This window comes from Bos taurus, chromosome 7 (assembly GCF_002263795.3).
Source record: "Bos taurus isolate L1 Dominette 01449 registration number 42190680 breed Hereford chromosome 7, ARS-UCD2.0, whole genome shotgun sequence".
Classification (NCBI taxonomy): Eukaryota; Metazoa; Chordata; class Mammalia; order Artiodactyla; family Bovidae; genus Bos; species Bos taurus.
In genome coordinates, this window is record NC_037334.1 from 2,179,834 (window position 1) to 2,193,597 (window position 13,764).

General features: G+C 50.4%; 1 protein-coding gene across 1 annotated transcript in view; it reads left to right on the plus strand.

Moving 5' to 3' along the window:
- ADAMTS2 (ADAM metallopeptidase with thrombospondin type 1 motif 2) overlaps positions 1–13,764 on the plus strand; it is a 245,248-nt gene that overhangs the window by 164,402 nt on the left and 67,082 nt on the right. Inside the window, 1 exon segment of the mRNA NM_174631.2 lies at positions 6,207–6,290. Within this exon segment, the coding sequence (NP_777056.1) occupies positions 6,207–6,290 (84 nt within the window).

Here is a 13,764-nt window from a genome sequence, read left to right on the forward strand (position 1 = left end):
AGACTCCTCCAGGCCTGCCTTCTTCTCACTGGGTGCCTAGGCGCCTTAGCTGGCAGAGCTTGGCTCAGAGGAAGAGGTGGTAACTTTCCTGATGGTTAGGCATAAGGGATGAGAACCCAACCAGCAGCTCGCCCCTGCCTGCCCCGGGAGGGCCCCACTGCCTGGACCAGCCTCTTCTGTCCTGCCCTGTCCTTCCACCTCAGCAGGGGAGAAGGTCACCTCTGCCCAGTAGCCGCAGGCCACCTGCCAAGGCTCACTGGTGTCCAGGGTAGAAGTCTGCCACAAAGAAAGCCAACTTTTACATTATCATGCAGAGCCTGCATCCTTTCTTATTTTCTATTCCAGAACAGAAACTTGGCTGCACCTTTGCATAAGCAAAAGGTGCATTACAATGTATTTCCCCAAACAAGAGAGCCGTTGGCCTCTCTCTGCGCAGAGAAGCCCTGCGGCTTTGGACAGAGGTGAGTAGCTTCTCCCCAGCACACAGGAGGCCTCAGGAGGGCAGGGAGGGTAGGCAGGCTCTGGGGCGCTTGGCCTGGCCTTCGATCATTGCAGGGCACTGCGCGCCCTGCTGCTGTTGCACTTTGCCCCGTTGCCTCTTGGTCTGCATTTTCCGGTTATTCTCTTGTTCACCCATTCAAAACTGTTTACTGAGCATCTGCTGTGTGCTCAGCACTGCTGGGGACACAGCAGTGAGTGAGGAAGAGGGGTGCGTCCGCATCAAGGGCATAGTCCAGTATGGGAGCAACGGCTGTTTTTGAAATTTAGTTTTTTTAACACCAAAAGCATTTTGTATTGGGCTGTAGCCGTTTAACAATGTTGTGATAGTTTTAGGTGGACAGTGAAGGAACTCAGCCATACCTATACATGCATCCCCCACCCCACTTCCCATCCAGGCTGGCACGTAACACTGAGCAGAATTCTATGTGCTATACAATAGGTTTTTGTTGGTTATCCATTTTAAATATAGCATTGTGTACATGACCTTCCCAAACTCCTTAACTATTCCTTCCCCCTAGCAACCACGAGTTCCTTTTCTAAGTCTGTGAGTCTCTTTCTGTTTTGTAAGTTCATTTGTATCATTTTTTTTTAACATTCCACATGTAGGAGATGTCATATAATACTTCTCCTCTGTCTGACTGACTTCACTCAGTATGACATTCTCTAAATCCATCCATGTTGCTGCGAATGGCCTTATTTCATTCTTTTTAATGGCTGAGTAATATTCCACTGCTAAGTCACTTCAGTCGTGTCCGACTCTGTGCGACCCCATAGACGGCAGCCCACCAGGCTCCCCCGTCCCTGGGATTCTCCAGGCAAGAACACTGGAGTGGGTTGCCATTTCCTTCTCCAATGCATGAAAGTGAAAAGTGAAAGTGAAGTCGCTCAGTCGTGTCTGACTCTTAGTGACCCCATGGACTGCAGCCCACCAGACTCCTCCGTCCATGGGATTTTCCAGGCAAGAGTACTGGAGTGGGGTGCCATTGCCTGCTCCTAATATTCCACTATATACATCTATATATAGCACATCTTCCTTATCCATTCCTCTATGGACGTTTAGTTGTTTGCATGTCTTGTCTATTGTAAACAGTGCTGCATCGGGCCATATGCTTCTCCAGATATATGCCCAGGAGTGGGATTGCCGCATCATGTGGTAGCTCTATTTTTAGTTTTTTAAGGAACCTCCATGCTGTTCTGGGAGCAACTACTTTTCAGGGCTCACTTTGAGCAGAGGATAGTTGTGCTGGGGGAAGAGCGTGAGAAACCGGAGGCACAGCAAGTACAAAGGTCCCAGGGAAGGGTAGGACTCCCTGTTTAAGAAGCTCAGACTGGATCCTTGTGAGCAAGCAGGGGCAACCTGAGAAGCTGCAGCGGGCTTCCTCCCGTTGTAGGGGGAAGGCCCTGGGCTGGGGGTTGCGGGACGCTCGCAGGGTGATAACTGCCCTCCTCCTTTGAAACACATTGATTGCCCTTTGCTTTTTCAAATGCTTTTCAAGAATCCAGAGGCTGGAGAGGGAATTACAGGTACAAAGCATTGCACAAGCAGGAGAAGGCGGAGCTGTCAGGAGTGAGGGTTCCTGAAGGAAAGTAGCTGAAGTGGAGCTCAGAGAAGCAAGCCAGGGCCACCTTTGAAAGGGCCCCACGTGCCAAGCTGAGGGCTGAGGGCTGTTCCTGAAAGCACTGAGGAGCCGTTGAGGGTTTCAGGCAGAGGAAAGAGGAAGTCAGACCTTTCGGAGTGGCAGCCATCATAAAGAATGATCCATGAGGGTGGGAGGTTGGGCAGGAGGACATGGGGTGGAGAGGAGCTGCTTCCTGTCTGCCTGTTGAGAAAGTGGAATGGGGGTTGAAGAGGAAGGGGCATTGGAAGGCAGATGTTGGGAAGCTGCCTCTGTCTTTGTGGCTTTTTGTGCTGTGTCTGTGGGCTCTCTGCTTGGCAGAAGTATTGCCCCTTCATGGGGGTCTCCAGGCCACAGTGGGCCCTGCTGGAGCATCCTGTGGGGAATGGGGTGCAGCTAGCTTTGTGGGGCTGTGGCAATTTCACAACCCACTAAAAAGTTGGCGTGGCCCTGGGGGGCAGGGCAGGGCCCTCTCCTCAGCACAGCCTGCCTCCTCCATGCCCCACAAGCCCTGCATTCTGCTCTTTCTGGTCCTGATGAATCACAGCATGGGCACTGGGAGCCGGACGCCAGAGGGGGACGTGTTTGCAGGCGTAAGGGTTCGGTCACACCACCTAATGGGCAAGAAGACATGCCCCGCCAGCTGGTCACTGCGGGGTTCCCACCTGCTGGGGGGTCTGCAGGGGCCGAGCCATCAGGAGGGCTTAGGAGTGGGGATCCAGGTTGGGGACCACCTAGAAGGTCCAGCAGCTGCCAAGAGGTGCCTGTGCTGTAGAGAGGGGCTGGGGCACACCCAGCTCAAAGCCCCGATTCCCAAAGAAGCAGGTTGTGTGGAGCTGTGTCTCTGTGTGGAAGGGCGGAGGCTTTCTAGGAGAAACAGAGAAAGGTGCACCTCAGTGGAGGGCACCAGGGCAGGCAGGGCTGGGACACCTCAAGAGCAGGCCTGGCTTCCTTTTTGGCTGTCTCCTGGGCAAGCTCTGGACATGCCCTGTCTAGCTCCCCAGCAGTCCTGAAGGCCTAGTTGGTCTCCAAGGCCAGAGGCAGGATGCCCAGCCCCACTGCCAGGAGCTGGTGGCTGGTGGGCAGCTCAGAAGATACAGCTGGGCCTTGTGCAGCAGCCCGACACCCTGGCCCTGAACACCTGGCCCTCACCCCCAGCGGGAGGTGGGGCTTTGCCTCGCAGAGCTTGGGACCTAGTGGTGGAGTTGCTGGGGGGTCTGGCCCCCTTCTGTCCAGAATCAGGAGTCAGGGTCAGACCCGCCCACTGTCCAAGAAGGACATAAGACCCCTTCCCTGAGGTGAGAGTGGCCACCCTCAGCCCTAGTGGTGGGGCCAGGAGACAGGAGGGCCTTGATGGCAGGCTCTGGGCCAGCAACTGAAGTGGGGCCAGCCCTGCATCTCCTTCCTCCCTCGGGGGCCAGCCTCAGCTTCCTCATCTCTCAGGAGGGCTTGACACCCCTCCTTCTGGCCTCCAACAGCTATTGGGAACATCAAAGGAGATAATTCTGTAAACTCAGCCCTGAATCCCTTCTGAACAGCAGGCTACCCTGCCACTGTCTTTGGGTCCCCAGGGGTAGCCATCTGAAGTCACCCAGACTTCGGGGACTTGATGTGACCTTGTCCCCTCCCAGGTCCCAGAGAGAAGGTTCAAGCTTTCTCTGCTTTCATCTTCTTCCCAAGTATCTGAACTGTTTTCACTCGAAGCATGACCTGGGAGTCAGAAGTGAAGCGTGTAGAGTGAAGCTTGCCATTCACCCCTGTCTCTGCCCCCTCTCTTCTCTCGTGCCCACCCCTGCTCCCCGCCTCAGGGGCAGCGGAACCTCCCTGTATCACTGCCTTCTTCTGTTCTACACCACAACTTTCGGTCAAACTCTGTGAGCCAAATTGCTTGTGAGAGATAAAATGATACTTTGGAAACAGACAAAAAAAAAAAACCCTCTCTCTTAGGAAAAACTGACTTTTAGGGTTATTGTCTCACTGTGGACCAAAAAGCCTAGGTCTGGTTTGACCCTCAAAGGTGGGCAAGGACATCCGGATTTAGAGGGTGTGCACCCTGCCACTGCGACCTCCTAGGGGCTGCAGGGTGACATGGCTTAGCAGCAGTAACAACCCCAGCTTTGCTGTTTTCACCAGGATCAGTCCATCACATACGTGTGGAAGTCTAGTCCTCACAAAGCAAGTTGAGACTTCATCTTGTTTTACTGAAGGGAAGGCCCAGTGTGGGTGAGTTGGCTCCACCTTGCCAGTCATAGCTTCACCTTGTCGGCGTGTGACTCTCAGGCCAGTGTTCACTCTCTCCAGACTCATGCACGAGTTGCAGTGACCATCCTGTAGGCTATCGGTCATCGCTTCCCTGGAGGAAAGCCAGGTCTGGGCAGAGAAATTATAATTGGAAAGTAGATTTGTGGGCAGGAGGCTTCCCACGGGGCCACATGTAGGGCTGGCTGGAGGCGTCCCAGGACCCCTCTTTCCCTCTCATTGGTGCCACAGCAAGGGTGACAGTCATCACCAGGCTCTTTGTCTACCATGCCCCATGTGCCTGCACGTCCCATCCATCGTGAATCGATTTTACTTGCTAACTCTCAGATTTCCCAAAGGGTTTTCCTGCTGTTTGTAGGTAGCAATTTCCATTGCTCAGATAGAGATTCGAAAAGTTGGGATTCCGGGGGAGAAGGGCCCTGGCCTGAGATGACAGAGTGGGCTTTGGGACATGCATGTGGCGGGATCTGCCCTCACCAGGGGAAGGTCAGCGTTCTGGGGTTTGGTCTGCACACAGGGAGGCCCTGCACGACGAGTTCATGCCTCTCCACTGAGTGATGGCATGAGTGGATTTGTTCTCTTGACAAGTGTGTCCTGAGTATCTGCTGGGTGCGACTGCATCCTGAGTGCTGGAGACATGCAGGGAAAATACAGAGAACTCAGGAAGTAATGGACCCTGATGCTTCCTGGGAAGCAGATGAGATCTGGAGGCTGGGCCTCCAGAAGAGTCAAGTTTGGTCAGGAAGTGAATGAATGAAGGGGCTGGTAGTGAGAGCATTGTTCCAGGTAAGATCCTGAGAGTGTGAGGGTGCGATCAGTGGGAAAGGGAGACTTGGCTGGCCCTGAACGCGGGGTTAACCATAACCAGTGTTTCTGGAAGGCCATGCAGGCTATGCTGTGGGGAGGGGAGGTGCCTCACCTTTCTTGTGCCGTGGACTCCTCTGACTTCTGCTGAGGCCCACGGGTACCTGTTCAAATAATGTTTGTAAATGTAAAAAATAAAATACATGCATGTGCTAAGTCACTTCGATTGTGTCCGACTCTTTGCGACTCTATGGACTGTAGCCCACCAGGCTCCTCTGTCCCTGGGGCTTCTCCAGGCAAGAATACTGGAGTGGGTTGCCATGCCCTCCTCCAAGGCATCTTCCCAACCCAGCAGATGGGTTCTTTACCACTAGCGCCACCTGGGAAGCCCAAAAAAGAAAGTAAAAAATGATAAAACACAAAGGAAGCCCACTGAGTCATCTGTAGTTCCCAAAACAGAACACAGAAAGCACCTTTGTGGTACAGCAATATCTGTTCTTAATTAGCACATTAAAAATTAGATCTAGGGGTCACCTAAAATGACTCCCCTTTCCAAGCTGTGATGAGTACAGATAATATTTCACAACCAGCGACAGCGCCTATGGAGTAATTTCTACCAATGACAGTCCCAGGATTGCCCCTTCTACCGAGGTTTGAGCCGTGTTCACCCTGGCAGAAAGGGCTGTGTTGCAGTTAGCGGCTCCAGCATTTAGCGTGGGCAGTGTTCACATCCCAGTGTAGGCTCTAGGTGGAGATTCCCTGGGGTGGTCGGAGGGGCTGCTGAGGAGAGAGGGGCAGTGTCCACTCAGTGGTTGGCTGTAAGAGGGCAGGAGGAGCAGAGGGAAAGGAAGGGGTTGATTCAGAGCTGATGGTAATGCCTGAGTATGAAGTGTGGCAAGGAGGAAGGGGTGGGGTGGTGTGCCCGGGTTCTGCCCCGGGGCTGAGCTGGTGGCGATGCCATTTACAAAGCCAGGGCTGGTCTGTGAGTCTGTGGTTTCTGCTGACGTGTCCCTGGTTGTCTTTCAGGTCAACGAAATCTATCACGATGAGTCCTTGGGGGCCCACATCAATGTCGTCCTGGTGCGGATAATCCTGCTGAGCTACGGGAAGGTGAGTGGGCACCTCACCAGGGCCCCCACCTCTGTGGGATGAATGGGGCCCTCCAGTGGGGCAGAGGCCCCCTTGAAAAGCCTTTATGTTGGCCAAAACCACCTCGCCTCTCCCCAGCTGCCCCGTGTTTCCTGTAAGAAACAAGGAACTTGTGAGCCGCCCCTGCTCTCCTTTCAACCTCACTTTCTCTTTAAAAATTTAGGTTCAGGTTTGGTGAGACCAACAGCTCAGGAGGTGACTGCCATGGAAGAGCTGGGTTTTACCCACAGTTTCTGGCCCTGCAGGGCTGCACAGGGAAGCTCCAGGGTTGGTCGGGAGGCCTGGGAAAGGAGAGGGAAACTGGGTGAGCGCCTTCATTATGGATTCCTTGGGAAGGACCAGGTTAATCACGGGTAAGCAGGCTTAGGACTGGCCGGTGGGAATCATCTCAGTGGGCTCTGGGGAACCAGGGCTGCCTCAGAGTGCCTGGTACCTGGTCCTTGGGGATGTGCTCTGGGGATAATGGGCTGGAGCGTGAGCGCCCGATGAAGGAGATGGCTGGGGGTGTGGACTCTGCATCGGTTGGTCTGCATTTGAAGAGCATGTGCTTCAGAGTGAGCACTTTACTGACTCTGGGAATTGGTTAAGCCTGGGAGGGACAGTTCCTCCCAGGTCAGCGAGGCCCTGGATGTCAAAGCAGCAGAAACGCAAGGTGGAGACGCCCCTCAGTTTGACTCCTGCCTGTGTCTTCAGCCTACGTCCTCTTCTCATGCCACGTAGCTGCTGTTCTCACTGAGCGCTCTTGGCCTTCTTACACCCCTTTGCTGTCAGACTTGAAGCCTTTTTCCTATCAGCATGCACAGGTCTATGCAAGTGGGGTTAGGAAGCCCCCAGACGGAAAGATAACAGGGTGGGCTGAAAGGAGAGCTGGTGAGGAAGGAAGGAGCCTCGTGGTGCCAGGCCGGTGTGGACTGAGCCAGGCCTGTGCTAAGCAGCTTGGGAGCACTTTACATGAAATTAACTCAATCCAAGGACAGAGGAGGAGGTGGAACTATGATGATCCCATTTCACAAGTAAGGACCTGTGAAACTTAAACTGAGGTTTAAGGCAGTTCAGTGGCATGAGTAGCCAGTAGCGTCTGGCTCCTTAGACTTCCCTGGTGGCTCAGATGGTAAAGCGTCTGCCTACAATATGGGAGACCTGGGTTCAATCCCTGGGTCGGGAAGATACCCTGGAGAAGGATATGGCAACCCACTCCAGTACTCTTGCCTGGAAAATCCCATGGACGGAGGAGCATTGTAGGCTACAGTTCATGGGGTTGCAAAGAGTCAGACACAACTGAGTGACTTCACTTGCTTTCTTTCTTTCTCTGGCTCCTTAGGAGTCCAGCTTCTCACCCTGGCAGCCAAATTCTGGAATCCGTGGTCTGACCTCACTCAGTATGAATAAAGTCAAGTCGTATTAAGATGAAGCCGAGGCACATCAGGCGTAGTAATTATGGGGAGGGTTAAGTCCTCTACTCAGAGGCAGAGCCTTAGTCTCACAAAATGAAATTGAACTGCACACAACATACAAGATCTGCAGTATAGACATGATGACGAAGGACTCTGTGATTGGACAAATCCCAGCAATGCTGGGCCTCGAGCCCACTTTTCCTGCCTTGGGAAGTGTGTTACACTATAGTGATACAAGTGACCACTGCAGAGGATGGTAGTCATGGTCCCTCAATGTCCCAAGGACAATGTAAAATGTACCAAAGCAGACTGTCAGAACAAGGGGGAAATCTGCAAAAACCTAACTGCAGGAGTCTTTCATACCTTTTCCGAAACCTTTAACAGGTTACATTCTTAAAGGCACAGGAGTTTCAAATAATACAATGCTCATGCTTAGTATGCTCAGTTGTGTCCGACTCTGCAACCCCATGGATTGTAGCCCACCAGGCTTCTCTGTCCATGGAGTTTTCCCTAGCAAGAATACTGGAGTGGGTTGCTATTTCCTACTCCAGGGGATCTTCCCAAACCAGGAACTGAACCCAATGTCTCCTACACTGCAGGCGAATTCTTTACCACTGAGCTGCCTGGGAAGCACAAATAATATAATGGGTAAAGTTAAATTAGTTATATCATCTTTTCCCCTTGCTATACCTATGGAAAGATACGCCTTCTTTTTGAGGAATCATAGAACATTTAACAATTACAAATGTACTTTAGGTCGTAAAGAAAGTTTTAGTGAATTTCATACAGCAAAAATTGTTTGGACTATACTCAGTGCTCTAAAACTAGATGGAGGAAAGGGATATATAAAAAGAGTAAGTCCAGTCTCTCTGAAAAAAAAAAAAAAAATCTCCTGGGAAGAATACTGTTGGAGCCTCAATTGCAATCAAAATGAGAGCACTACAGATCAAAACCTGTGGAGTGTGGCCAAAGCTGTATTCAGAGGCAGGCGCCTCCCAAGATCACACTGAGCGAATGAAAACAAGTTAGCCCTGTATTCAACTCAGTAAGTTAGAACAGATATTAACAACTACCCAAACCCCAAAACCTAAGGAAAGTAAAAAGGAAATAGTTTAGGAAAAGGCAAAAATCAATAAAGTAGCAAATAGAAAGTAACAATAGGATCCATCGAGAAGCGAGCCTTGGGAAAAGCAAATCTTTGGCGTATTTAGTCTAGAAAGAAGAGAGGAAGCATAAGCTAAAATATCAGAAAGCATATGTACAATGCAACCCACAGTGGGGTGCTTTTCCTGGCTGAAGGGAAAGCTCTGGGGACAGTTGCTGCCTGGGCCTTTTCCCGACCCTTCCACCCTGATACCCAGTGGTGGTCTGTGAAGGAGGGGCGTGCACACCTTCCTCTGCAGGTAAGCAGGCAGTTTGTGGCAGAGTGGGACATTCTCGGCACGCAGGAGCAGTATACAGCGGGGTAAGGTTAGGGTGACCCACGCCCAGTGATACAGTTCCAGCCTCCGTTTGCTGACAAAGGGCTTTGGAATGTCCAACGGGACTTGTGCATCCCCATTAGAGCAGTCATCAACCTGCTCCCTGTTCCTCCCCCTCCCGCCCCCTCCTCAGGCTGGGTTCCCCTTTCCTGGCCTGAGACCCCTCATTAGCATCCTTCGGCATCTGAGGAATTTCGAGGCTGGTATCGTGAGGGATGGGCATGGTTATATCCAGCCCCCTCCCCACTTTTTGCCTCTGCAGAGGGCAGTGGGTAGGAAGAGGAGAAGAGCTACCGAGTGGTCAGGGCACTAAAAGGAAAAACTGGAGGGCTCTGTGTGGTTAACTGCTTACCAGTGCTGGCAACGTTTTGGTTCTTATTTGGCCTAGGAACTGTCTGTCTCCTTCCCGATGTTAATTACTCCATGGAACAAAGCCTTGATTATTTTAACTACTTCCTGACAGGCTTTGTGCTAAATTGTCCCCACCCAAAGATGTTTCTTCTTGTTTTTCTTTCCTTAAGTATCTCACGCAGGTAGAAACCTGGTAGAAACCAGTAGAAAACCTGAAGGTAAGATTTTGAGAAACTCTGGGTCAGGGACCCAGAAGATCTTGGGAAATTCAGGATTTCTTGGGGAAACGGGAAACCCCATAATCATGTGAGAACTCAAGTGCTTCACTGTTTTCAAAGTTATCTTAAAATTACCTCTAAACAGAGAATCAGGTAACCTGTTTTTGCCAGTATATTTTATTCATTTGCAAGGAATTATTAAGCAAAGATAATGCAATATCATATAAACAATTTCAGAATATATATATGTTCTAAAATCCACCCCATTTCTCTTTCAGGACGATCTGATTCCTACATGCAAAGTTGCCAAAGGTAGCATATCTAAGACAAAGTACAGACCTGTTTCACTTCTAAAAATAGATGTAAAAAATCCTAAGGCTTTAAGTCTTTCATTCAACAATGCATAAAGAGAAATTCCCCTCATGATTAAATAGGGTTTATTATAGGAAGGTGATGATTGTTTAATATCAGAAAGTCTGTTCATATAATTTGCCACATCCATTTGCCTCAGGACAAAGCTCATCATCTAACAAGCACTTTTTGAGGGTTTTTGTGCATCAGGTGTCACCCCCTGGACCTCAGGGGCTGCTCTGGAATGGAGATGCAGACAGGGAAACAGTTATAACCGAGGGCTCAGAGACTTGGCAGGGGAAAGGTGGGGCAGGCAAGCCTTCCTTAGAGGTCAAGGCAGATGACTGGAGGCAGTGACTTTTCAGCCACAGGGAGGGAGTGAAAAAGGGGATGAACCAGCACAGGGATGTTTCAAGTTAAAGGCAGGAAGAGAGCAGGCCGTGGGAGGAACGGGGCAGCTGAATCTGACTGAAGGGGACAGCGTAAGATGGGAAAACAGCAGAAGTTGGTGCTGAAGAAGCTAGCTGGAAGGAGCGGATCCTCAGGGCTCTGTACCTCCTGCCAAGGGGGTTGGTTTTCTCACTAGGGCAGTTTCTAGCAGGAGAGTAACACGATCCGATTTGCATTTCTAAGAAGATCCCCGGGCTCCAGTGTGCAGAATGGCCGTGGGAGTGGTGGCTTGGGAGAAAGTGGGCAGCGTCAAAGGGAGGACAGTCGTGGGCTGTCCTGGGACCATAGCCACAGAGAAGGGAGAGAATTTTAGGAGGCCAGACCAGGAGGGGATGGGTGCTACGTGGATGAAGGTGAAAGGCCACTGAGCTTGTGCCTTGGGCAGCCTGCTAGGTGATGAGGCGGCCCCTGAGGGGGAGAGCACAGGAGGGGACGGGGCACATTGGGGAGAAAGGCAGCGAGCTGAGAGGAGATGTGTTGGGTCTGGGGCACCTCGTGCCATTCCAGGAGGGCCAGCCAGGGAGACACTGGCACGCGGGGCTAAAGCCTGGAGGGCACAGGGGAGCACCCCGAGTCTGGGGCACCTGGCAAAGCCCAGGAGCCTCTGCTGAAGGCACCAGCAGGGCAGGGAGCCTGATCAGCTCCTTGGGAGCTGAGAGGGTGAGAATTGGTAACAGATGGTAACATCACAACCCAAATTTTATTTAAAGGTAGAAAAAGAAGCACATTGTCCTTAAAAGTGTTCTGCATTGCTAATTCTTAGGATGTTCTTAGATGTTTGCATAGGAGAATAGAGGGGTTCCATGGTCAAATGAGTCTGGGAAAGGCCTATACGACAAAGTAAAACAGGTATTTCTGATAACAAAATTTCTCAGAGACTTTACTATGAAAATGTGCAGGGTGAATCTCCAAGAGGTGGGTTAATACACATGGTTTCTCAAAATTCTTTCTCAACAGAACCCTTTTCCTCATGGAATCAACGTTCTACAGAATTTACTTTGGGAAATGCTGCCCTTATGAGACAGTTACAGTAAAATGGGCAACAAGAAAGAGACATATAATTTTGTTACTGAGGTTTTGGAAATTCTCAGTTCAGTTCAGATCAGTCGCTCAGTCGTGTCCGACTCTTTGCGACCCCGTGAACCGCAGCACGCCAGGCCTCCCTGTCTATCACCAACTCCCGGAGCCCACCCAAACCCATGTCCATCGTGTCGGTGATGCCATCTAACCATCTCATCCTTTGTTGTCCCCTTCTCCTCCCGCCTTCAATCTTTCCCAGCATCAGGGGCTTTTCAAATGAGTCAGCTCTTCACATCAGGTGGCCAAAGTACTGGAGTTTCAGCTTCAACATCAGTCCTTCCAAAGAACACCCAGGACTGATCTCCTTTAGAATGGACTGGTTGTATCTCCTTGCAGTCCAAGGGACTCTCAACAGTCTCCTCCAACACCACAGTTCAAAAGCATCAATTCTTCAGCGCTCAGCTTTCTTTACAGTCCAACTCTCACATCCATACATGACTACTAGAAAAACCATAGCCTTGACTAGATGGACCTTTGTTGGCAAAGTAATGTCTCTGCTTTTTAATATGCTGTCTAGGTTGGTCATAACTTTCCTTCCAAGGAGTAAGTGTCTTTTAATTTCATGGCTGCAGTCACCATCTGCAGTGATTTTGGAGCCCCCAAAAATAAAATCCCCCATCTATTTGCCATGAAGTGATGGGACCGGATGCCATGATCTTAGTTTTCTGAATGTTGAGCTTTAAGCCAACTTTTTCACTCTCCTCTTTCACTTTCATTAAGAGGCTCTTGAATTCTTCTTCACTTTCTGCCATAAGGGTGGTGTCATCTGCGTATCTGAGGTGATTGATATTTCTCCTGGCAATCTTGATTCCAGCTTGTGCTTCCTCCAGCCTAGCGTTTCTCATGATGTAATCTGCATATAAGTTAAATAAGCAGGGTGACAATATACAGCCTTGACGTACTCCTTTTCCTATTTGGAACCAGTCTGTTGTTCCATGTCCAGTTCTAACTGTTGCTTCCTGACCTGCATACAGATTGCTCAGGAGGCAGGTCAGGTGGTCTGGTATTCCCATCTCTTTCAGAATTTTCCACAGTTTATTGTGATCCACACAGTCAAAGGCTTTGGCATAGTCAATAAAGCAGAAATAAATGTTTTTCTGGAACTTTCTTGCTTTTTCAATGGTGGGTTATTAGACTGGCAATAAATCCCATTTTCAAAGCATGTGTAAGGGCTTTGGAAAATGGTTACAGCATAAAGTCAAGTTGGTTTGCTTTTGGGGAAAGAAGGATATAAGCTTCCAGTATTATGATCTCGATTTTGTGTACAAATATATACACAGAAGGGACTGAAGGAATACATAAAATGTGAACAGTACTTATCTCTGGGTAGTAGGTCATGGATTTTTATTTTCTTCCTTCTACTTTGGTGAATTTTCTTAATGTATCATGATAAGGATGTTTCTTTTATACTTGGTTTCTTTTATACACTTATAGCACATTTTTAACTATGGAAAAATTGCTTATTTTTTTTAAAAGCAATAATTTAAAAATGAGAGAGTCCAAGTATTTCTGTTTAACTGAGTGCTAGCACCTGGGGAAGGGTCTCTAGTGGCATGCTACAAGTGTCGTGTCCAATGTTTTATTTCTGATTTGAAGGAGGATGCAGGAAGGACTTCACGCTTTACTTGGCTCCTCTTCTCTGTGATGGCTTGGAGGTAGTGGAGAGGCCTCTGTGTTCTTCCACCCTGTGGGCAATCTTGCCTTTCCTGGGCCTGGGCCTGGGACCTCAGTCACCCGAGTGTCTGTGGAAACTTCGAGCAAGCCACATCGGCTAGAGGGGGATGCAGGCTGCCACCAGTGCATGGCCTCGCCTGCAGGTGAGGTCAGGTTATGAAGTGTGGCAGGGCCTGCCCTCATGGCCACGGCCAGTCTGGCCACAGCTCCTTACGTTCCACCTTGTCGGGAGGGGTTCTGCTTTGCCTGGGCCATGTTGATACCCTCGGAGTCCCCCACAGGTAGAGTGAGGGTAAGGGGAGTGGGCATGGGCCCCTTGTGACGCTCCTCTTTCTGCGGATGGTATGGGGAGGGCGGGCCATGGGGCTAACCGGAGCCCCTGGCCAACAAGATAGGTGGCCGCAGCCCACCTGGGCAGTGGGACAGCTCCAGCGAG